The sequence below is a fragment of the Embiotoca jacksoni genome, unplaced genomic scaffold, assembly GCF_022577435.1.
Source record: "Embiotoca jacksoni isolate LCO1_2020_lvr unplaced genomic scaffold, fEmbJac1.0.p SCAF_26, whole genome shotgun sequence".
NCBI classification, from domain to species: domain Eukaryota; kingdom Metazoa; phylum Chordata; class Actinopteri; family Embiotocidae; genus Embiotoca; species Embiotoca jacksoni.
This window is the reverse complement of record NW_027185377.1, coordinates 235,229-255,228: the sequence shown is the minus strand read 5'-3', so window position 1 is coordinate 255,228 and position 20,000 is coordinate 235,229. Positions and strand designations below refer to the sequence as shown.

The 20,000-nt window shown below is 49.6% G+C and overlaps 4 protein-coding genes across 5 annotated transcripts in view; 1 reads left to right on the top strand and 3 right to left on the bottom strand.

Annotated features, from left to right (window-relative positions):
• The window catches only part of LOC138204571 (SUN domain-containing protein 1-like), a 9,127-nt gene extending 324 nt beyond the window's left edge, over positions 1-8,803 (top strand). Inside the window, exons 2-21 of the mRNA XM_069159884.1 lie at positions 1,049-1,207; positions 1,284-1,471; positions 1,668-1,694; positions 1,871-2,137; positions 2,948-3,022; positions 3,105-3,197; positions 3,685-3,783; positions 4,097-4,172; positions 4,675-4,727; positions 5,287-5,498; positions 5,720-5,974; positions 6,105-6,197; positions 6,269-6,327; positions 6,421-6,565; positions 6,721-6,975; positions 7,055-7,139; positions 7,218-7,333; positions 7,446-7,613; positions 7,682-7,774; positions 8,178-8,803. Coding sequence (XP_069015985.1) covers positions 1,104-1,207; positions 1,284-1,471; positions 1,668-1,694; positions 1,871-2,137; positions 2,948-3,022; positions 3,105-3,197; positions 3,685-3,783; positions 4,097-4,172; positions 4,675-4,727; positions 5,287-5,498; positions 5,720-5,974; positions 6,105-6,197; positions 6,269-6,327; positions 6,421-6,565; positions 6,721-6,975; positions 7,055-7,139; positions 7,218-7,333; positions 7,446-7,613; positions 7,682-7,774; positions 8,178-8,288 — 2,574 coding nt within the window. The 5' untranslated portion in view covers positions 1,049-1,103 and the 3' untranslated portion in view covers positions 8,289-8,803. The remainder of the gene's footprint in view (positions 1-1,048; positions 1,208-1,283; positions 1,472-1,667; positions 1,695-1,870; positions 2,138-2,947; positions 3,023-3,104; positions 3,198-3,684; positions 3,784-4,096; positions 4,173-4,674; positions 4,728-5,286; positions 5,499-5,719; positions 5,975-6,104; positions 6,198-6,268; positions 6,328-6,420; positions 6,566-6,720; positions 6,976-7,054; positions 7,140-7,217; positions 7,334-7,445; positions 7,614-7,681; positions 7,775-8,177) is intronic.
• A 133-nt stretch (positions 8,804-8,936) lies between these two features.
• LOC138204570 (phytanoyl-CoA hydroxylase-interacting protein-like) lies at positions 8,937-16,250 on the bottom strand. The gene is made up of 5 exons (XM_069159882.1): positions 16,117-16,250; positions 11,716-11,900; positions 11,446-11,620; positions 10,384-10,685; positions 8,937-9,770 (listed from the first exon to the last, which is right to left on the bottom strand). The coding sequence occupies exons 1-5, from the start codon at positions 16,157-16,159 to the stop codon at positions 9,396-9,398; spliced, it is 1,080 nt and encodes a 359-aa protein (XP_069015983.1). The 5' UTR covers positions 16,160-16,250; the 3' UTR covers positions 8,937-9,395.
• Positions 16,251-16,886: 636 nt separating this feature from the next.
• Positions 16,887-18,652, bottom strand: LOC138204567 (microfibril-associated glycoprotein 4-like). The gene is made up of 4 exons (XM_069159879.1): positions 18,515-18,652; positions 17,676-17,998; positions 17,422-17,589; positions 16,887-17,213 (listed from the first exon to the last, which is right to left on the bottom strand). The coding sequence occupies exons 2-4, from the start codon at positions 17,881-17,883 to the stop codon at positions 16,939-16,941; spliced, it is 651 nt and encodes a 216-aa protein (XP_069015980.1). The 5' UTR covers positions 17,884-17,998; positions 18,515-18,652; the 3' UTR covers positions 16,887-16,938.
• A 364-nt stretch (positions 18,653-19,016) lies between these two features.
• Positions 19,017-20,000, bottom strand: part of LOC138204569 (leukocyte cell-derived chemotaxin-2-like) — a 5,302-nt gene continuing 4,318 nt past the window's right edge. For both annotated transcript variants that reach the window (XM_069159880.1, XM_069159881.1), the window contains exons 3-4: positions 19,379-19,530; positions 19,017-19,303 (exon numbers count right to left, since the gene is read on the bottom strand). In XM_069159880.1, coding sequence (XP_069015981.1) covers positions 19,137-19,303; positions 19,379-19,530 — 319 coding nt within the window. In that variant the 3' untranslated portion in view covers positions 19,017-19,136. The remainder of the gene's footprint in view (positions 19,304-19,378; positions 19,531-20,000) is intronic.

The window sequence follows — 20,000 nt, the reverse complement described above, 5'->3', positions numbered from 1 at the left end:
CGCTAACGGTAGCTAAGCCACAATTCGTTTTTCGCGGGGCCCCGCCCATCTTAGATTGTCATTGGTCCCCTGGAACGTCATTTGTCGGAGCTCCACGCTGATTGGCTTTAAACTGACACGTGGGGTTTAAATAGCTACGACCACGTGGGCGAGACGTTCACAAACACAACAAAACTGGTTTTAGATTTGAATTAAAGTTTGAAAAAAAAAAAAAAAAAATTATCTGTAAGAAAACTGTTAAATCACCAAGAATATTATTTGTACTTTGTCACAGAATTATCAAATATTTTATTATTATTTGTGAACTTTGTTTTTATATTTTTCTTGACATTTAATTCCTGTAATGTACAAAACTCCTCTGCTGTAGTTCAGTCAATCAAAAGATGGATTGATTACTGATTGTTGATGACGCAGGTGATCAGTTGGAATTAATGAATAGAACCCATCAATCAGAGGAGAGTCAGGTCTGTCACTGACACCCCCCCCCCCCATAGAGGCTCTGAGTGATTTAATCAATAATGAACACGTTTTAGCAGGTTGTAAAAACCTTCCATCTAACGACTGTTTTCTAGTTTAATATCGATCCATGTTTTCATCATCGATCAATCAGCTCATTGTATTTCTTATCAATGTTTTTTTATGACAATAAACTCTGCTCCTTCAAAAAACTGATATATTCTCATCTGTTGAAATGCTGTGTGGTGGGCGGGGTCTAAAGCAGGTGGGCGGGGTCTAAAGCAGGTGGGCGGGGTCTACGCAGCTCAAAGCTCTAACAGGAAGTGTGATCAGGTTTAAGGTGAACTCGGTGTGTGTACTGTGTGTACTGTGTATGTGTGTGTCTCCTGTGATGAGGGAGGAGGATGTGGACCTCCAGAGCTGGGGCTGGACCGACCTGTGTGTATCCTCCTCTTCCTCCTTCTTCTTCTGTGGTATTTCTGAGTCACGCTGACTCTGGGATTTGAACCTGAAGTCTGTGTTCAGAAGGAACAAGACCAACCTGGAGCTACCTGAATTAACAGTGTTTCTTCCTCCTCCTCCTCATCCTCAGCTCCAGTTACTCCTCGGCGGCGTCAGACTCGGAGAAGGAGCAGCAGAGTGGAGTTATGTCCAGACGCAGCCTGCGGCTCGATGATGGGCTGCTGGACCGCAGTCTGCCTTACGGCAGCGCCTCCTACAGCGTGGGAGGAGTCAGCTGGAGGAGCAGCAGGTCGGTGGAGGTGTCTGGAGCTCTCCTACTTCTACACTGAAAACACCTCCTTCATCCCCTCCTCTTCCTCCTCCAGGTCCCTGAAGTCTCGTCGGTCTCAGCAGCTTTCGGTCTCCTGCTCGGACTCCCTCCTCCTTCACACTCCTCTCAGACCGCCGCTCCTCACCAGCAGCCTCCACAGCGTCGCCTCCGACGCCTCCCTGGTGTCCTCACTGCTGGACGACTCCTCCATCCAGGAGAGCACGCTGGTCAACAGCTTCTGGGGTACGCCTCCTCCTCTCTAGCTCCTCCTCCTCCCCATCTGCCGCCCCTCCTCCTCTTCACCGCCTCCCACTCTGTAGCGCCTCTTTCCTTCTCTCTAGCTCCTCCTCCTATTTAGCTCCTCCCCCTCCTCTGTAGCCCCTCCTCCTCCAAACTTTGAGGAGCAGGTTTTGGTTTTAATGCTCATGTTCCTCCTCAGGTTTGGACCATGACGTGGATCCTACAGGTGAGTCCTCCTCACGTCACTGTTCCCCACACCAGGTGGATTTCTCTCTGAGCAGCTTTTGTTAGGCCACGCCTCTTCTCAGGCCACTCCTCCTCTATAAGGAGGACACTGATGGTTGTTTTTTATAAATCCTGCCGGCAGCTGTTAGATTTAATTAGAGTTTTATTGTGTTGCAGAGAACGTGGTGGTCGGCGATCTGAGCAGCGAGGTGGTGAACAGCTCTCTGATTGGCTCAGACGGTTCTTGTGTTAAACACCCGGTCCAGTCGCTCAGCCGGGTCTACTGCAGAGGCTGTGAGCCGCTCTCGGACAGGAAGGAGTCCGTCCACGTGTACGGCTCCTCCTCCTCCTCCTCCTCCTCCTCGGCGTTGAGGGGTCCGGAGCCCGCAGACCCAGAAACCTCCACCATCTACTGCAGGGGGCGGGGCCGCAAGAGCAGGACAGGTGAGAGGAAGTGACCGCAGGTTCATCTGGAGGTTTCAGTCTGAGCTGATAATCAGAGTCTGCTTGTGGATCCAGATGTGCTGCAGCTGTGGATGGACTCCCTCCTGCTGGGCGTCAGGAGAGCTGCAGCCGGCTGCCTCGCTCTGCTGATGCTCACCTGGCAGGTGTGTCAGGGGTCAAAGGTCACAGAGGGCAACTCACAGGCTGATGACAGAGGTGGAGGTACTGAGTTTGTAGAAGGTGGTGGAGTTCTCCTGCTCACTTTGGGTGTGGAAAAAAAGAGGGAATTCTGGGAAATGATTCGCTCTTTCCACACTAACTTTACTAAAAACCACACGGTGACTTACTGATGACATCACTGCAGCATCAGGAAGTAGTTCAGTGAGGAAGTCTGAGTCTGAACCAATCAGCTTCAACCATCAGCGAGGTCACATTTTATTCACGTTGGATTTGATGAGAGAAGTTGAATGGGAGTCTATGGAGCCGGAGGCTTTTTGGAGCCGACCTCTAGTGGCACTCGCTGGTATTGCAGCTGAAGACACTTCTGGATCAGAACCATTTTACAGACCTGAAGCTACGAACTCTTTTAGAAACAGTCTGAGATTTATTACGTGCTGTAGTTTTTGACACTGAGACCCGAGTTGGTCCTCCTCCTCCTCCTCCTCCTCCTGCTGCACCCCTCCACTTTGGCTGTTTCCTTGGTAAAATGCAAATCCTCCTTCCCTCCCCTGCAGTGATTCGTCCCCTCAGAGGACGTGGACGCTCCGTCTCCTCGTCTCAGTGAGTCCTGTTTCTGCTCCTGTGTTGCAGCTCGCTGCGTCCGTGGAGGAGTCATGAGCCTGAAGGAGGTGCCGGCCGACCCGACGGAGCTCCGTCCCTCTCTGTGTGAGTACGCTGGTGTTTGTGTTCGGGGGTCCGGTGGACCGTCTCCTGCTTCACGTTGTGTCCGTCGGTTAAACGCCAACAGGTGACGACTGTAAGGAGAAGCAGCGCTCGGAGACGGACGCCTCGCTGACTTCCTGTCTGTTGGGCTTCATGTGGAGCGTCGCTGCTCTCACAGGTTCATCAGCTCCTCTAACTCTGAGTCTACCTGCTTTTATTTAGAAAGGTGCTGCAGATGTTTAAAGAGTAACTTCACACAGGTTTCAAGTCAGATCCACCGCTGGCTCCTCCCCCAGAACGTCCAAATATGGTCACTTCCTGCTCTGAACTAGCAAGAAGGTGAAAAGATGAAACTCACCCGACTGAACGCGACTAATGTTCAACCAGTAATCAGCTGAATGAGACTTCCTGTATCCCTTTCAAATTAAAAGCTCATGTCTCAGCTGCATGTTTTCAGTTTCTCCGTCGATGTTCAGCAGATCGTTGATGAATTTAATCCATTAATGTGTTTCTTAATGGCAGTTTACAAATCGGACTGATTGATCCCTGGAGCTCCTCCCTGGAGTGAAGTTGCTCTTTAATCTAGCAGCTCCTCGGTTCCTCGTTAGCGTAGCAACGCGCTAGCCGCTCCTCCAGGTGTAACGTGTGCCTCCTCCTGTCTGCAGCGTCGAGCCTCGCTCAGCTGGTTCTGACCGCAGCGTCTGCCGTCGTGCCGCTGAGCAAAGACGTGTGTTCTGCTTCGTGGAGCAGCGGGCGCTCTGCAGGTCAACGCCGCCGCATGTTCGCCGATACGGCCGTCTGCTGTTTGTTGGAGAGGATCAGACCTGTGAAGCTGCTTCTTCTCCTCCTCCTTCTTCTTCTTCTCCTCCTCCTCCTCCTTCTTCTTCTTCTCCTCCTCCTCCTCCTCCTTCTTCTTCTTCTTCTTCTCCTCCTCCTTCTTCTTCTTCTTCTTCTCCTCCTCCTCCTCTTCTTCCTGTGTGTTGGTGCTCTTCAGTGGATCTTTCCTATAAACATGCTGCCAGTGAAGATCTTGTCTCCAGATGTTTCCAGATGTCTGATGTGTTCCTGTGTCTGCAGGTCGGGCTGCAGGTGGCGCCCTCCGGTGGCTCTGCAGACGATGGTGTCACATGACCGCCGGCCTCCACCTCCCTCTGTGAGTTCATTTTAAAAAGAAGGAACAAGTTGAAGTTTTTATTTTGGTTTTGCTGTTTTTGCCTTTTTCTTTCTTCCTGAACTTTGTTGGAGCTCCTTCATCTCTGCAGTTCAAACTTCTTGTTTGTTGAATTAAACTTCTGGTTTATTTAGAAGAACTTCTTATCTCCTAAAAATGATCAAATATGTTTGATTACATCACCTTGCAGCACATCCTGGTTTAGTTTCATTGGAAGACTTTAGTGGATAAAATGCTTTCATTTTACAGCTGGACTTTTAGTCATGTTTTTTTATAAGCCTCAGACATCAAACACCTAAAGAACCAATCAGTCCACTTAGGGGCGGGGCTTTCTATATGAAGGAGGTGGAGGAGGTGGAGGAGGTGGAGGAGGTGTCGGGTTACATGTGAACCAGATTGAAATCTGATGAGGATGAACTCGGTGAGTTTTTAGTTCAATCATCAGGAAGTTCAAAAATGAGTCCGACATGTTTTTCTTCTGTAGGTTTCCTCTCCGCTTCGTCCTGGTCGTCCTCCCGATGCTGCTGATCCTCTTCGGTAAGTTCAGTAGACACGCCCCCCGACTGCAGCGTGGCTCCGCCCCCCATTCTGGGTCGCTAACTACTTCTGCATCCTTTCACTGATTTTAACCGTTCAAATTTTAAAATGTTCAGCTCCGTCAGGACATTTATGCTGACGTTGGACTTTTTCTAACATTTCTAATTTTTGGATTACTATTATTTTTTATATATATATATATATATATATATATATTTAACATTTGCGTGAATGAGGAGATTCATGAACTCTAAAACTGCCTCCACTTTGAACTGTAACTCCTTCAGCGTACTTCCACCTACAGACACCATCCACATGTCCTTCATCTGTTACTCCACGTTCAGGTTTATTTTATATTTTCTACAGTTTTTTCATAAACACAGTTCAAGTATGATCAAGTTTTTGGACCATTTCTCAGTTTTATAATGGGTGTGTATTGCGACTCCCATCATATCTGAACCCTGAAAGTTGGACGATCAACATCTGAAAAGGTTGTTGTCTCTAACTTGATGTGACGTGATGAGGTCTATATTCCCCCCCCCCCCCCCCCCCCCCCCAGGCCTGTGTTGGTTCAGTCCAGCCGGTTTACAGTCCGTCCTCCCAGCGGTCAACATCACGGCGTGGAGGACAGCCGTCTCCGACGTCCCCGTTCTGTCCGACGTCCACAGCTTCGTGTCCTCTCACAGTCAATCAGCAGAGGAGGAGGAGTCGAGGGAGGGGCAGCCCGACGAGGAGGTGCTCTACAGCCGATCTGCACCGACAGGAGGCGAGGTACCGACAGGAACTTGTCACATTAAAAGCTTTATTTAAGCAGATTTAAATCTTAGTTTTTTAATCATTTACTTTGATACTTTCCAACATAATAGTTGGACTGGAGTTTTAAACGAGAACATTTACTGAAAGCTTTTTAATACTTTATAAAGTAGAAGCTCCTCTCGGGTGAACATGTTGATGGTTTCTTTTAAAGTGTTGACGTCCATGTGGCCCCACAGGAAGCGGCGGCGTTGGACTCTGAGCGTCTGGTCGGCATGGAGACGAGTCTGGCGGCGCTGTGGGAGCGAATGGAGGCCGGCGGGCGGCGGGAGGAGCAGAGACACCAGGAGGTGCTGCAGCTCTACGCCGATCTGCAGCTGTCCTCGGCTCGGAGCGACGGGGGAGGCGTCCAGCCGTGGACGAGCGTCCTGCTGGACCAGCAGCTGTCCCGACTCAGGAGACGACTGGATGAGGACAGACGGCAGAGGGACCAGGTGAGACCACGGACACGAGGCCGACGCAGCAGTTTCTAATGATCACTTACAGAATTTGTCTTTTATTCCACCGGCAGAAATGGGCTTCAACAGTTTTAGAGTCTGACTCGGCAGTTTTCTTTGTCTGCAGGTCCGACGGCAGGACATGTTGCATCATCAGAGTCAAACGGTTCGTCTGGATCAGCTGGAGCTGCAGATGCAGACGCTGGCAGCTCGAACCGAGGTGAAGCACCTGAACTCTGCTGGCGTTCATCTTGTCGTGCAGATCTCAGAACAGTTCTTGTCTCTGAACAGGAGGTGCAGCAGAGAGGAGACGCCACTACAGACTCACCTTCCTCAACAACTGCTGTCAGGTGACCTTCATCTTCCTCTTCAGGCTGCTGGTTTGAAATGTCAGCTGATGATGATGAACATGTCACATGCTTACTTTCTTTTAACTCCTTTAGCATTAGTGTGGACCGGCTGTCCCATGATGCTTTGCGGTCGGAGGTTGCTCAGTTGGAGGCGGCGGTGGAGGACGTGAGGCGGGACATCGATGGACTGTCTGGGTGTCAGGACGGCTGCCAACAACTCACCGCGATCCAGGAGACGGTGAGACGACACGACGCTTCATTCACCCAAACATTAAATGGGCTGTGAGGTTAGCGGCGTTAGCTTCTTTAAGCATCAGTTTAGGTGAGCTGTTGGAGGAAAGCTTTTAATTTGAAGGAGCAGCAGGAAGTGGCTGACCTGAGGCTCCCCTCCAGATTTCAGGGCAGGTCTCCGCTCTGGTCCGGGAGGAGGTCCGGGCTCTGGTCTACGGCAACCAGCTGACAGCGGGGGGGGACGCCGGCCTGCCGCAGTCGCTCCTCCAGTGGCTGTCGCAGCGCTACGTGAGCGCGGCCGACCTGCAGGGGGCGCTGGTGTCTCTGCAGCGCAGCGTCCTGGACAACGTCAACCTGCAGCTGGAGCAGAGATGCGGCGAGGAGGCGGTCCGAGAGGGGACCGGTGTGACCCTGGAGGTGAGGGGGGGGAGATTCGGCTGTCTCGTCTGTGTTTATGGTTACCATGGTTACGGGTGGTGTCACGGATCTTTTCCAGGACGTCCAGGTGACGGTGACGGACGCTCTGAGACGGTTCTCTGAGGACCGGACGGGCCTGGCGGACTTCGCTCTGGAGTCTGGAGGTCAGAACCAACAACAATAATCAATAACTTGTGATCTGCTCCTAATTGATCGGCTGTCGGTCTCCGTCTGTCCTGCAGGGGGCAGCGTCCTCAGCACTCGCTGCTCAGAGACATACGAGACGAAGGCCGCGATGCTCAGTCTGTTTGGAGTTCCTCTCTGGTACTTCTCTCAGTCTCCGAGAGCTGTGATCCAGGTAACACACACACACACACACACACACACACACACACACACACACACACACGCACACACACACACCAACTCCCCCCTCCCCTCTCTCTCCTCCCCCCTCCTCTCTCCTGCAGCCTGATGTCCATCCAGGGAACTGTTGGGCGTTCAGAGGCTCCAAGGGCTTCCTGGTGCTCCGCCTCTCCATGAGGATCCGCCCCTCCTCCGTCAGCCTGGAGCACCTCCCTAAGAACTTGGCGCCGAGCGGCACGCGGCGCAGCGCCCCCCGAGACTTCAGCGTCTACGTAAGAGCCGAGCCGTCGGCGCCGATCCGATCCGACGGTTCCCGTCTGACCGAGTTTGTCGTCTTCAGGGCCTCGGCGAGGACGGCGAGGACGGAGGGACGCTGCTGGGACGCTTCACGTACGAGCAAGACGGGGACGCGCTGCAGACGTACGCCGTCTCCGTGAGTCACCGACGCTGTCCACGTCGTCGGGGAGTTTCAAGTCAAAGAAACAAAACGACTTCCATCAACTTCTGTTCTCGATGTTTTTCGAGGAACTTTGACAGGAAGCTCCCGACACGGTTGTTAACTAACCAAACAAACCAGCCGCAACAACAGGAAGTGACGGGGCTTCTGGGAAACGTGGTCTCATCATGTGAAATGTTTATCTTCATCCAGGTCATAAGAACATGACTAATTCTAGAAGTACATTTAAGAGTTTTATTTTGAAAAGCCTCAAACTGAAGTCTGTAGAAATCCTTCAGCCACAGAAAAAGAAACATGTGATTAACGTTCGAGTGCAGCTTCACTGTGATGATGTCATCAGTGAGGTGTTTGTGTTTCCTGTTGTTGTTGTTGTTGTCAGGAGGAGAACCACGAGGCCTTCCAGGTCATCGAGGTCCAGGTTCTGTCCAACTGGGGCCACCTGGAGTACACCTGCATGTACCGCTTCAGGGTGCACGGGACACCTGTCTGAGGAGGAGGAGGAGGAGGAGGAGCAGCAGCAGGAGGAGGACGACAATGAGGGACTGTAAACTGACTTCCTGTCAATAGTTCATGTTGAGTTTCTTTCTTTTCCTGTTTCCTTCGTCTCCTTGACGACGCTCACATTCAGTCCGTCTGAAGTCTCGTCTCATTTTAAAACGCAGTAAAAATGTTCAACAAACCAACTGTGGATTCAAAGTTGGTTTTCAGAATAAAAGTGCCTCTTCAGCAACGTTTGAAACTCGGGTAGAAACATTTCTTTTAAACTCCAGAAATAAGCGAGTCCCTGAACGCACCGTCAGAGCTTCTCTCAGCAAACAAGTTTTAAAAAGGGAATTTTTATTGACTGAAATGCACTAAAATCTCAGAAATCTGCTGTAAAATATATTTTATTTTGTCTTCGGTTTGATGAAATTAGTATTGACGTTTGTTTGTGGAAACTTTTTTGGATGCATATTATATATATATATTTTGTATGTGATGTGGAGCTGAATGAATCCTAATAAAGCTGTGAACTTTGAGTGAAATATTTCGACCAGACTTTATTAATATTTTTATTTTGTAGCTTCTTTGGCTCGTTTCCTGTTTTCTTTAGGTTCCAGCACAAATTTACATTAACAGTCATTAACTCCAACAGAAGAGGTATTAAAACGATTTTATTGTTTTTTTAAAACTTTGAAACAGAAGAAACTTGGTCTGAAGTCTTTCTGTTTGTTGGTTTGACTCCGCCCACCAGGGGGCGCCCTAAAGACCAAAACAAGCAATGATTAGACACAAAAACAACTTGATTAGATTTAAGTTTTCGTGGTTCCGGTTAACAGAAATACTTCAGTAAGGTTACAGGACGTTTGTTGCCATGGTTACAGAAATAAATAGGTAGTTGAGGTTAAAATAAAGCCGACGGAAAACAAACAGCGGTGTCCCGGCGCCGACTCTTCAGTTCGGTAACAACACGACCCGACTTCCTGCTCCGCCCCCGTCATCGCCACGACGACCACCAGGGGGCCGCCGACCACCGTGAGACGCAGCCGGCGGTGTTCGCTTAACGAGCCGGTCGATCCGCCGATCGGGGAGTTCAGTTCGTAGCTTCGCTGGCCGCCTAGCGGCCCACGCTGATGTTGCAGATCTTGCAGCTCGGGTCCTTCTTGGCGTTGAGGGTGGACAGACTCGTGATCTGGTGTCCGCTGATGTCGGCCACGCCCCCCAGAGACATGTCCACCGGCTCCGTGTAGATCACCTCGAGGATGACGTCCTGAGCGTGACGGAAGGACGGCGAGCCGCCGGCGTCCTCGGTGCACGTCAGGAAGCGGTTGTCGGACCGGTCCAGCGCCGGTAGCCTCCCTCGGCAGAACACGTCGCCTTTGGAGCCGTCGGGCGCCAGAACCACGATGACGTAGTGGTACGACGTGTACATGCAGAAGAAATCCCCGAAGTAGATGTTGGTGTTCTGGTTGAAGAGGAGGTCCGCAGGGACCTGCACAGAAACAAACACTGGTGACACGGTTCTGATCCAGAACCAAGTCCTTATGAAGCCTCCAGGTCAGATTCTGTCCGTCACCATCTTGATAGTTCGGAGCAGGAAGTGACCATATTTGGACGAGCTGGGGGAGGAGCCAGCGGTGGATCTGACGATACTACGTCCCGCCCACCGATAGCTGTAACCTGACTGCACCACAGACCTGTCAATCAAACAGACACGCCCCCAAAACCAGGTCTTCTTGAATCTTCTTTTCTAATGAATGAGGGATTATTTTCAGATGGACCTCCAGAAAACTAATAAGAAGGAGTGACTTTAGCTAACAACACCGAGATAACTGATGGACACATTTTATTCACTTTGGATTTGATGAGAGAAGTTGAATGGGAGTCTATGGAGCCGGAGGCTTTTTGGAGCCGACCTCTAGTGGCACTCGCTGGTATTGCAGCTGAAGACACTTCTGGATCAGAACCATTTTACAGACCTGAAGCTACGAACTCTTTTAGAAACAGTAAAGATGATCGACCGAATCGGGACTCTGGAACCAAAGGACATGAAAACATCAACGTCTTCTCTGAGCATCCGTCGGTCTGATGGTGTGTTCAGGTACCTGGAAGCGGACCGGTCCGTACGGGGAGTCCTGGGGCGGTTTCCCAGTGTTGAACTCCGTGTTGCAGCTGAAGAAGATTCCCTCCAGTTTGCCGCTGATCGGTGATCCGTGACTTCCGCTGTCGTCCTTCACAGCCGGCAGCATGCGGCGGACCTGAGCGTCTCTGGAGCGGGGGGAGGGGGAGGGGTCCTGCTGGAAGTACGCCCTCTGCTGGTTTCTGTAGAAGACGCTGAACGGCAGCATGCGGCCGGCCATCGCCTCGGCCTTCTGCAGCAGCTGGTTCAGGTGGACGGCAGAATAATCTGAGGACACACGGCGGCCATGTTTATTCACCAATACACAACCCACCGATAAATTCAGTGTCCCTGAACGCAGCACGGTGATGCACACGGAGGACCGACAACGTCCACGAGGACGTATTCAGTGTTCATCAACACGTTAACGTGACGGCCGGGAGCATTAGTGACGTCACCATGGAAACCGGAAACTGGAGCAGAGAAACATCAGATTTTGGGGAAAAAAATTCTTCAACATGTTTCAGGTGTTCTGATGACGTCACGTTTCAAGAGGGGCGGAGCTTCACCGTCCGAGACCGAAGAAGGATCTTCAGGTCAGGAGACACCAGCTGGGTTTTCTTTGTGCCACCGTGAATTGGTCCCCCAGAGTCAGACTGTCAACAGTTCCACCGGGACCTTCTGAGGTTCTGTTCTGGTTCTGACTTCTTTTCTGCTTCGTGGTCTTCAGGTCCGTCTGGGTTCGGTGCTTCCTGTTTTTAAATGACTCACCTCATCTGTCTTTGTTTCACTTCCTGTCCTTTGTATGATTGTGGCAACGGGATTGTCCAACATGACAACACGTCATCGCGCCGTGTTGAGAACAGAGTTCAACATTTTGATCTCCAAAATCTGCTGTTTCTCTGCTCCGGTTTCCGGTTTCCATGGTGACGTCACTAATGTTCCCGTACCGGCCGTCACGTTAACGTGAGGAACTCAGTGGTGATGTTGAACTCTGAATTCGTCCTCGTGAAGCTCGTCCGTCCGTCTCTGAAGTCTCGTGTCCGACCTGCCGTGCAGAACTCGATGATGTCGCTCCACCGCGAGACGGAGTATTCTCCGCCCGGCTGCTTGGCGGCGGTCTGGACGGCCAACGTGTACTCGGTACGAGGACTCAGGAACCAATGACCTCGCACCGTCATCGGCAGGGGGACGGCCTTCGCCACCAGCTTAGTGGGGACGTCCTGGAGGACAGAGACGGAGAGGACGGAGAGGACAGTTATGCCAGTGTCTCAGACCTCCTGTGGAGCTGCGGGTACGTGATGATGTCATCACCCACCTTGTGTTTGAACTGGTTGCAGCTCTTGTTCTCCTTCTTGTTCAGGTCGATGAAGAAGTGCGTGATGCGTTCGCCGCCGCCGTCCGTCTCCCAGCTGATCTTGAACGAGTCACAAGTGACGCCGCTGATCAGGATCCGCTGAGGAACCGGCAGGTCGTCCACGACGCCGTCGGCCGACTCGGTTCCTGCAGGACAAACGTAGAGACGGACGTGAAGCCGACGTCTCTGTGGACCAATCAGGTCACGTTCTGCACACGTACGTAAACATGGCTGATCTCAGCTGGACAGGTGATCAGTAACCTTTCATAACCTCGGTACTCTGATCACACTCGTCCTTCAATGTGAGTTATTAAAGCTTAAAGTTGAGCTGCAGATCAAAGATTAGGAGGGGGGGGGGGGGGATGATGATGATGTAAGAAGATTATGTCAGACGGATTAAAACCCTCCGACCTGCTTCAGATTCATGTCACAGCTCTGTGGGTCAGTCGGTCCTCGACTGAACCGACGTTAAAAACAAACATATTTTGAGGAACGAGTTCTTTGGATCAACTTCCTGTTTCCAAACCTTCATGTCCTGTTAGCATGTTAGCATGTTAGCATCTATTTCTGTTTTCATTCGTTATTTAATCTCTTTCTGCAGCTCAGCTTTTATTTTGTAGAACCATGACAGAGAGATCGACACATCCTGTCCTGTACCAGAACCGTAGACTGGACAACGCAACAACAACACAACAACAACAACACAACAACAAAAATAACACAACAACAATAACAAGTAGTAAACAAGTCGTCCTCCATCAGCTGATCAACTCTTCCTCTTTGACTCCATCTGAATAAACAGTTCAGAAGTCCTTTGAGAATTTGTCTGTTTTTAAGTTTCCTTCGGTCTCAGTGGTCAGTGGCGTTTATCTGATTACCCATGATGCACTGCAGACAGGAGCCGCTCACACATAGTTCTGTCAACTTGATTTTCCAAAATGTAAACAAATATATCAGATTAGATCTAATTATCATGAAACAGGAAGTCGCAACTACGAGATGAAAATATGAAATAAATTCAAAGAGGTTTCAGATGAAGAGCTGCTCTGTTTCTGAGTTCGCTTCTCTTCTCCTCTTCATCCCTCCTCCTCTTCCTCTTCATCCCTCCTCCTCCTCTGCATCTTTTCAGGAGGACAAAGGCTTCAGTCAGAGACGCTGAGAGATCGCCGGTCCAACAAGGAGCCCGTTGAGGAGGCCGGAGGCCACGAGGAGGAAACATGTGGCTCCGAGGTCCGTTCAGAGATCAGGTCCAGATCAGGTCCAGATCAGGTCCAGATCATGTCCAGATCAGGTCCAGATCAGGTCCAGATCATGTCCAGATCAGGTCCACATCATGTCCAGATCATGTCCAGATCAGGTCCAGATCATGTCCAGATCAGGTCCAGATCAGGTCCAGATCATGTCCAGATCATGTCCAGATCAGGTCCAGATCAGGTCCAGATCATGTCCACATCAGGTCCAGATCAGGTCCAGATCATGTCCAGATCAGGTCCACATCATGTCCAGATCATGTCCAGATCAGGTCCAGATCAGGTCCAGATCAGGTCCAGATCAGGTCCAGATCAGGTCCAGATCAGGTCCAGATCAGGTCCAGATCATGTCCACATCAGGTCCAGATCAGGTCCACATCATGTCCAGATCAGGTCCAGATCAGGTCCAGATCAGGTCCAGATCAGGTCCACATCAGGTCCAGATCAGGTCCAGATCATGTCCACATCAGGTCCAGATCAGGTCCAGATCATGTCCACATCAGGTCCAGATCAGGTCCAGATCAGGTCCAGATCAGGTCCAGATCAGGTCCAGATCATGTCCACATCAGGTCCAGATCATGTCCACATCAGGTCCAGATCAGGTCCAGATCAGGTCCAGATCAGGTCCAGATCATGTCCAGATCATGTCCAGATCAGGTCCAGATCAGGTCCAGATCATGTCCAGATCAGGTCCAGATCATGTCCAGATCATGTCCACATCAGGTCCAGATCAGGTCCAGATCAGGTCCAGATCAGGTCCAGATCATGTCCAGATCATGTCCAGATCAGGTCCAGATCATGTCCACATCAGGTCCAGATCAGGTCCAGATCAGGTCCAGATCAGGTCCAGATCAGGTCCAGATCATGTCCAGATCAGGTCCAGATCAGGTCCACATCAGGTCCAGATCAGGTCCAGATCAGGTCCAGATCATGTCCACATCAGGTCCAGATCAGGTCCAGATCAGGTCCAGATCAGGTCCAGATCATGTCCAGATCATGTCCAGATCAGGTCCAGATCATCTCCACTGACCCGGTTCAACCAATCAAACAGAGTATGAAGTTATTCTGGAGTCCTTATTATGCAGGAAAAGAAACTGTGTATGCCCCGCCCACTTCATCCAACTCAGCTCACAACTTGATTTGATTAAATATATGATTGATGTTTGACTTCATCGCACTGCAATCAAAAATACAAAAATCTGTTCTCAAAACTGTTTTTTTTTTTGCAGAATAATAAAGATTTTAAAAAAACTTCATAAAAGAACGCTGAACAGAAAAGAAAAGAAAAACACGATGATTTCTGTTTTCAGTTCAGTGGAGACAGATTTAAACCCCCGGACCACAGCTTGGACACCAAACGCTCCTTCAACAAACAGTCTTCATCACAGCAGAGGAAAGCAGAGTTGTTTCCTCCTCCTCCTCCTCCTCCATCCTGTCCCTGAATGGAGGAGGTGAAGCGTCCATTCATCCCTCGCTGGACGCTGATTATCTGCAGAAACCTGGAGATCCACCAGACCGACGCTGCTGCCAGACTTCAGTCCACAAAGACACGTGAAGCTCCGCCCCCAACGATTAGCATTTATAAACAAAACCGAGACGGACTGATGCTCTAAAACTGATCCAGGAACGTCTCGCTTCAACCACAGAAAATGTTTTAGTTGCGTTGATGATGTTTCTCTTTTTCTGACATTTTATTTTTTAATAATATTTTGCAAACTTCCACGTGTAATACTCCTGTCGGTCCACTAGAGGGTATATATACTACATGTATGAGCAGCCGGTCACATGACGATCACACTTCTTTTAAGTGACGTACGTTTAACATACGTTAAGAAACCTCCGTGTTGGACCTCCTGGTTTTGGCTCTCCGGCCCTCTAGTGGACGGGCGCTGAATTACACGCTTTCCACCACACTTTTGAACTTCCTGTTTTCCTGACAGACTTCCTGTGTTCGCTGCAGCTTCTTTCTGCTCCGTTGGTCACGTTTACATCAACATTCAAATCAGAGCAGCTTCGTTTACATAAGATTCTTCTTCTTCAGGACTTCATGTAAAAAACAAAAAGGAAGAACGAAGAGTCGACGATATTTCACTGTGAAAAATAACGTAACGGATTCTACTTCATGAAGCTTGAACGTTTTGTGGCAGCCAGAAACCGTTTGTGGAGATCTGAGATCTGAACAACAGATGCAGCAGAGCGGCTCGTTGTCCTGCTCGCTCTGGTTCCCCTGAACGCCTCACGGTCACAGCGGTGAAACCCTGCGGTTCTGTTGGGAGTCTGGAATCAGTTCCTGCAGGAAGTCTTGTGATCGCAATAATTAACGCAAATTCAAACCATCTCCTCAATATTTGCATCATCAGCACATCTTCCTCTTCGACCAGCAGTGATGTCATCATCCATCAGTGATGTCATCGTTGGTTTGTGAACGTTATGAATCCTCCAGTTCAGATTCTGTCCGTCACCATCTTTGTTAGTTCAGAGCGGTTCGGAGCAGGAAGTGACCATATTTGGACGAGCTGGGGGAGGAGCCAGAGGTGGATCTGACCGATCTGATCGGAAACCTGACGATACTACGTCCCGCCCACCGATAGCTGTAACCTGACTGCACCACAGACCTGTCAATCAAACAGACACGCCCCCAAAAACAGGTCTTCTTGAATCTTCTTTTCTAATGAATGAGGGATTATTTTCAGATGGACCTCCAGAAAACTAATAAGAAGGAGTGACTTTAGCTAACAACACCGAGATAACTGATGGACACATTTTATTCACTTTGGATTTGATGAGAGAAGTTGAATGGGAGTCTATGGAGCCGGAGGCTTTTTGGAGCCGACCTCTAGTGGCACTCGCTGGTATTGCAGCTGAAGACACTTCTGGATCAGAACCATTTTACACACCTGAAGCTACAAACTCTTTTATATCTGGTTTGTGGTTCAGATCTTCGACCCGCTGACCAAAACGCATAAAAATTCAGAACCAACCAATCAGAACGCAGCATGAGACGATGCAGACTGTCATTTCAGATTTAAATAAAGTTCATGGTGAGAAACAGACAAACTAAAGTGACTCGTTGAGTCCCCAGATGGTACAGTAGGTAAAGACACACACTGACCTTGGCGGTCGGCCTGCTGGAGATTCTTCAGGCTGCTCGTCATGTTGAACCACAGAAGAAGAAGAAGAAGAAGAAGAAGAAGAAGACCGTCCGGTAAACAGCTGAGAGCTCATCTGATGTCTGACTGCCGCTCACTTGCCTCCCTCCCTCCCCCTCTCTCCTCCCCCCCCCCCCCCCCCCTCCCTCTCTCAGTGATGTCACAGGACAGTCCAGCAGACAGGAAGTAAACACTGTTATATTTTCTCCTGATGTTCACCTGAGTTTTTATTTTTATTTTCCCTCTCAGAGGGGGGGAGGGGGGAGAGGCTGCTCTGAAAAGTGAATAAAATTACTGCTTACATAAGAAGATCAAATACAACCAGCTCACTGAACACACACATATTTATCCTGCTATACTTGTGAGGACGCTGTTGCTATTTTTTAGTTTTATTCTTCCAACAACGATGTTTATAGTCTTCAATCCAGTTTTAGCTTTTACAGCTGTCACCGTGTTTGTTGTTTGCTGTTACCACGGTGACAGCTGTCACTGTCTTTGTTGTTTACTGTTACCACGGTTACAGTTGTCACCGTCTTTGTTGTTTACTGTTACCATGGTCACAGCTGTCACCCTCACCCCGTTACCATGACAGCTTGATTGTCAGCGTGCAGCAGATAAAGATTGACATCAGAGATCAAACTTCCATCAGATAATGAGACTTTTATAGAAACTGAAATCGTTCGATCATTTTCATGTTTTTATTGACCAGCAGCAGCTGAGCTGCTATTGGTTCAGGATCAGATCACATGTTTAATAAGGAAGAAGAGAAGAAGTCAGCTGACCGGTCACGGTTCGATGTTCTGTTCCTCCTGGACAGGACGGATGTTCATGCTGATGCTCTTCAGGGAGTAGTTGCTTCCCTTCCACGGGAGCCACTGCACCCCGACATTATCGACATTGCTGTCGATCCCTCGGCGGTAAACACCGTTCAGGTTGGTCTTGAAACATTTGTTGTACCAGAAAGCTCCGAGGTAGAGTTGGGCGCATTCCTTTTCGGACAGGTCCTGGTCTCTGTCGAAGGTGGAGAACTGGAGTCCGTCATGGTAGCTCAGAGCGTCTCCTGCAGGAACACGTGTTACATAGTGGAACTGTCCCTTTAACAGCAGTGCATCATGGGTAATCAGACCACCATCACTGATCACCGTGACACTAAAGGAAACTTAAAATCAGACAGATTCTCGGGGGACTTCTGAACTGTGTCTCTGCAGGTTTCATGTGTGCGAGGTCACACCTGAGCTCTGGACGGCAACATTTAAGTTCTGACCCACCCGCTCCTCCGTCGGTGAAGCCGGACACGTGCAGCCGGTACCCGAAGGTCTCGGGGTCGACGGAGAACGACGCGTAGCGAGCGAACGCCTGGTTTCCTTCGAAGTCCTCCATGTGGACCAGCAGCTCGTACTTCTTCCTCAGAGAGAGGATGGACAGGATCTCCAGACCTGCAGCACACAGACACGTCACGGTAACACGCGTGTCCTCCAGGACACGGTAACACATGTGTCCTGTCCGTACTCTCGTCCCTCACCGAGCCAGTACTCCCCCGCAGCGCTGCCGAAGCCCATCCGGTACTGATCCCAGGCCCGGTAGAAGTTCAGAGAACCGTCCATCCGCCGCTGGAACACCTGAGGAGACGAGAAGAACTCCAGACAGCATTCAGGGGTCACATGGTTTATAATAATAATAATAATAATAATAATAATAATAATAACAATATTATTATTATTATTATTCATATAACTGGGTCAGTGAAAACATAAAATCCTGACTGAGCAGAAATTAAATGTTGAACTCAGACAGAGAATCTCTCACCGTCCACCGTCTTCCAAGTGAATCCATGTCACAGTACACCTGCACAACACACACACACACACACACACACACACACACACACACACACACACACACACACACACGGAGAAATGTTGTTTTACAATAAATATCTGCTCATTTTGAATATGACCAGCAACACGTCTCTATAAAGTTGGACAGGATCAACAAAAGATTAAAAAAAACACACCTGGTGGAACATCTGACAACTAATGAGGTTACCATGGCAACAGATCAGTAACGTGACTCTGTGAAAGATTGTGTTGGAAAATAGTTCAACAATCTAAGAATAATGTTCCTCAACGTAAAACTACAAAGAATTATTGGATTTCATCGTCTACGGTTCATAATATCATTAAAAGATTCAGAGAATCTGGAGAAATCTCTGAACACAAGGGACAAGGCTGGAAACCAATATTGGATGGTGGTGATCTTCGGGCCCTCAGGCAGCACTGCATTAAAAACACACTATTCTGGAGTGGAAATCACTGCATGGGCTCAGGAACACTTGTGAAAACCATCGTCTGTTTATCGTACCTAAACGGCCGACGTGGCTCCGATGGGAAAGATGGTGAAGACGCCGCTGGCTGTGTTGGGATCATGGTTGTAGATGTCGCTGCAGTCGAGCGGCAGGAGGAGACCCGAGCAGGAAGGAGGGAGGAGGAGGAGGAGGAGGAGGAGCGTCTGGAACAAACCAGAATCAGTTTCATTAGCTGAAGACACCAAACGCCTCTCGGAGTTCAAACGACCACGAGCAGCTGGAAGGTCTGAACTCACCTTCATCGTCCGACTTCTGCAGATGATTTGTTCAACTTCAGATTTCTGAGTCGTATTTATATCCTGAAGATTAATGAGTTACAGAGCAGCTGCTGGTTCCCACTGATAACACCGTTCTGGTGGACCGGACCGCCCTCCAGCCGGCCAATGGAAACCTTCGACACACTTCTGTGACATCATCAACGATCTTCGAAGGTCTTTCAGATCTTTTACTGACATAAACTATTAAAAAGATGAAAATAATAAACACCACAAAAGTCTGTTTTATATTTTATTCATTTATTAAGAGGCCTGATGAACCAAAACCGGTCCTCGTGGTCCTCGGTGGTCCAGCTGGGTCCTCGTGGTCCTCGGTGGTCCAGCCGGGTCCTCGGTGGGCGGGTCAGATGTACGGTGTCGGGTCACTCCGGTCACACATCTGGACGTGGACGTGCGAGGTGATTCCCCGGTAAACGCTCTGCATCGGCAGCATGGTTCCGATCCGCTCCCCCTTCCTGACGGTCCCGGAGGTCCGGTCCGACCTCACGTAGAACAGCTTGAAACACAGACCTGCAGGAAACGCTCACAATCAGTGAATCAGAACCAGGATCAATAACCGGGTCGGGTCAGGAGCGGCGGACCGACCTTCTCCTCGCAGGTTGATGCCCTCGTTGATGGCGTCTTTGGTGCGGTCGGTGTAGACGGTGAGTTTTCCGTGGAGCGTCACGTCGAACGGAGCGTAGACGGTCGACCCGTCCTGGCACACGATGTCCAGACCTTTGTGGTCCCGGTTCTGCCTGAAACCCGGCAGACATTCAGCCGTTAGCATCACCAGTAGTTCCCCGAGAGACGAACATCTCCGGACAAAACGACAGCTCGCAGTTCTGAAGGATTTTATCTGGAAGATGTTACTTAAGTTCGACTGGAGCTTCGTTCTTTGGAAACTAACTCAGTCATCACATCACATTTCATTTATCTGACGCTTTTATCCAAAAACTTACAATAAGTTCATTTCAACATGAGGGTTCAAACCAGAACAACAACAATCAAGAAAGTATATTTTCTTCCAGAAAGCCAAACTACAAAGTTCTACTATTCAAGGTAAAGGAGGAGGAGGGGAGGAGGAGGAGGAGGAGAAGGAGGAGGAGAAGGAGGAGGTGTGTTTTAGTTTGTGGTGGAAGATGTTCAGACTTTCTGCTGTTCTGATGTCGTTGGGGAGCTCATTCTACCATTTAGGAGCCAGAACAGAGGAGGAGGAGGAGGAGGA

Coding starts and splice junctions, on each gene's coding strand:
- LOC138204570 (XM_069159882.1), bottom strand. CDS start 16,159: ATGACGAGCAGCCTGAAGAATCTCCAGCAGGCCGACCGCCAAG. Junction 11,621..11,715: donor GCAACCAGTTCAAACACAAG/GTGGGTGATGAC, acceptor TCTGTCCTCCAG/GACGTCCCCACTAAGCTGGT. Junction 10,686..11,445: donor CATCGAGTTCTGCACGGCAG/GTCGGACACGAG, acceptor GTGTGTCCTCAG/ATTATTCTGCCGTCCACCTG.
- LOC138204567 (XM_069159879.1), bottom strand. CDS start 17,883: ATGAATAATAATAATAATAATATTGTTATTATTATTATTATTATTATT. Junction 17,590..17,675: donor TGCGGGGGAGTACTGGCTCG/GTGAGGGACGAG, acceptor TGTGTGCTGCAG/GTCTGGAGATCCTGTCCATC. Junction 17,214..17,421: donor CTTCACCGACGGAGGAGCGG/GTGGGTCAGAAC, acceptor GTGTTCCTGCAG/GAGACGCTCTGAGCTACCAT.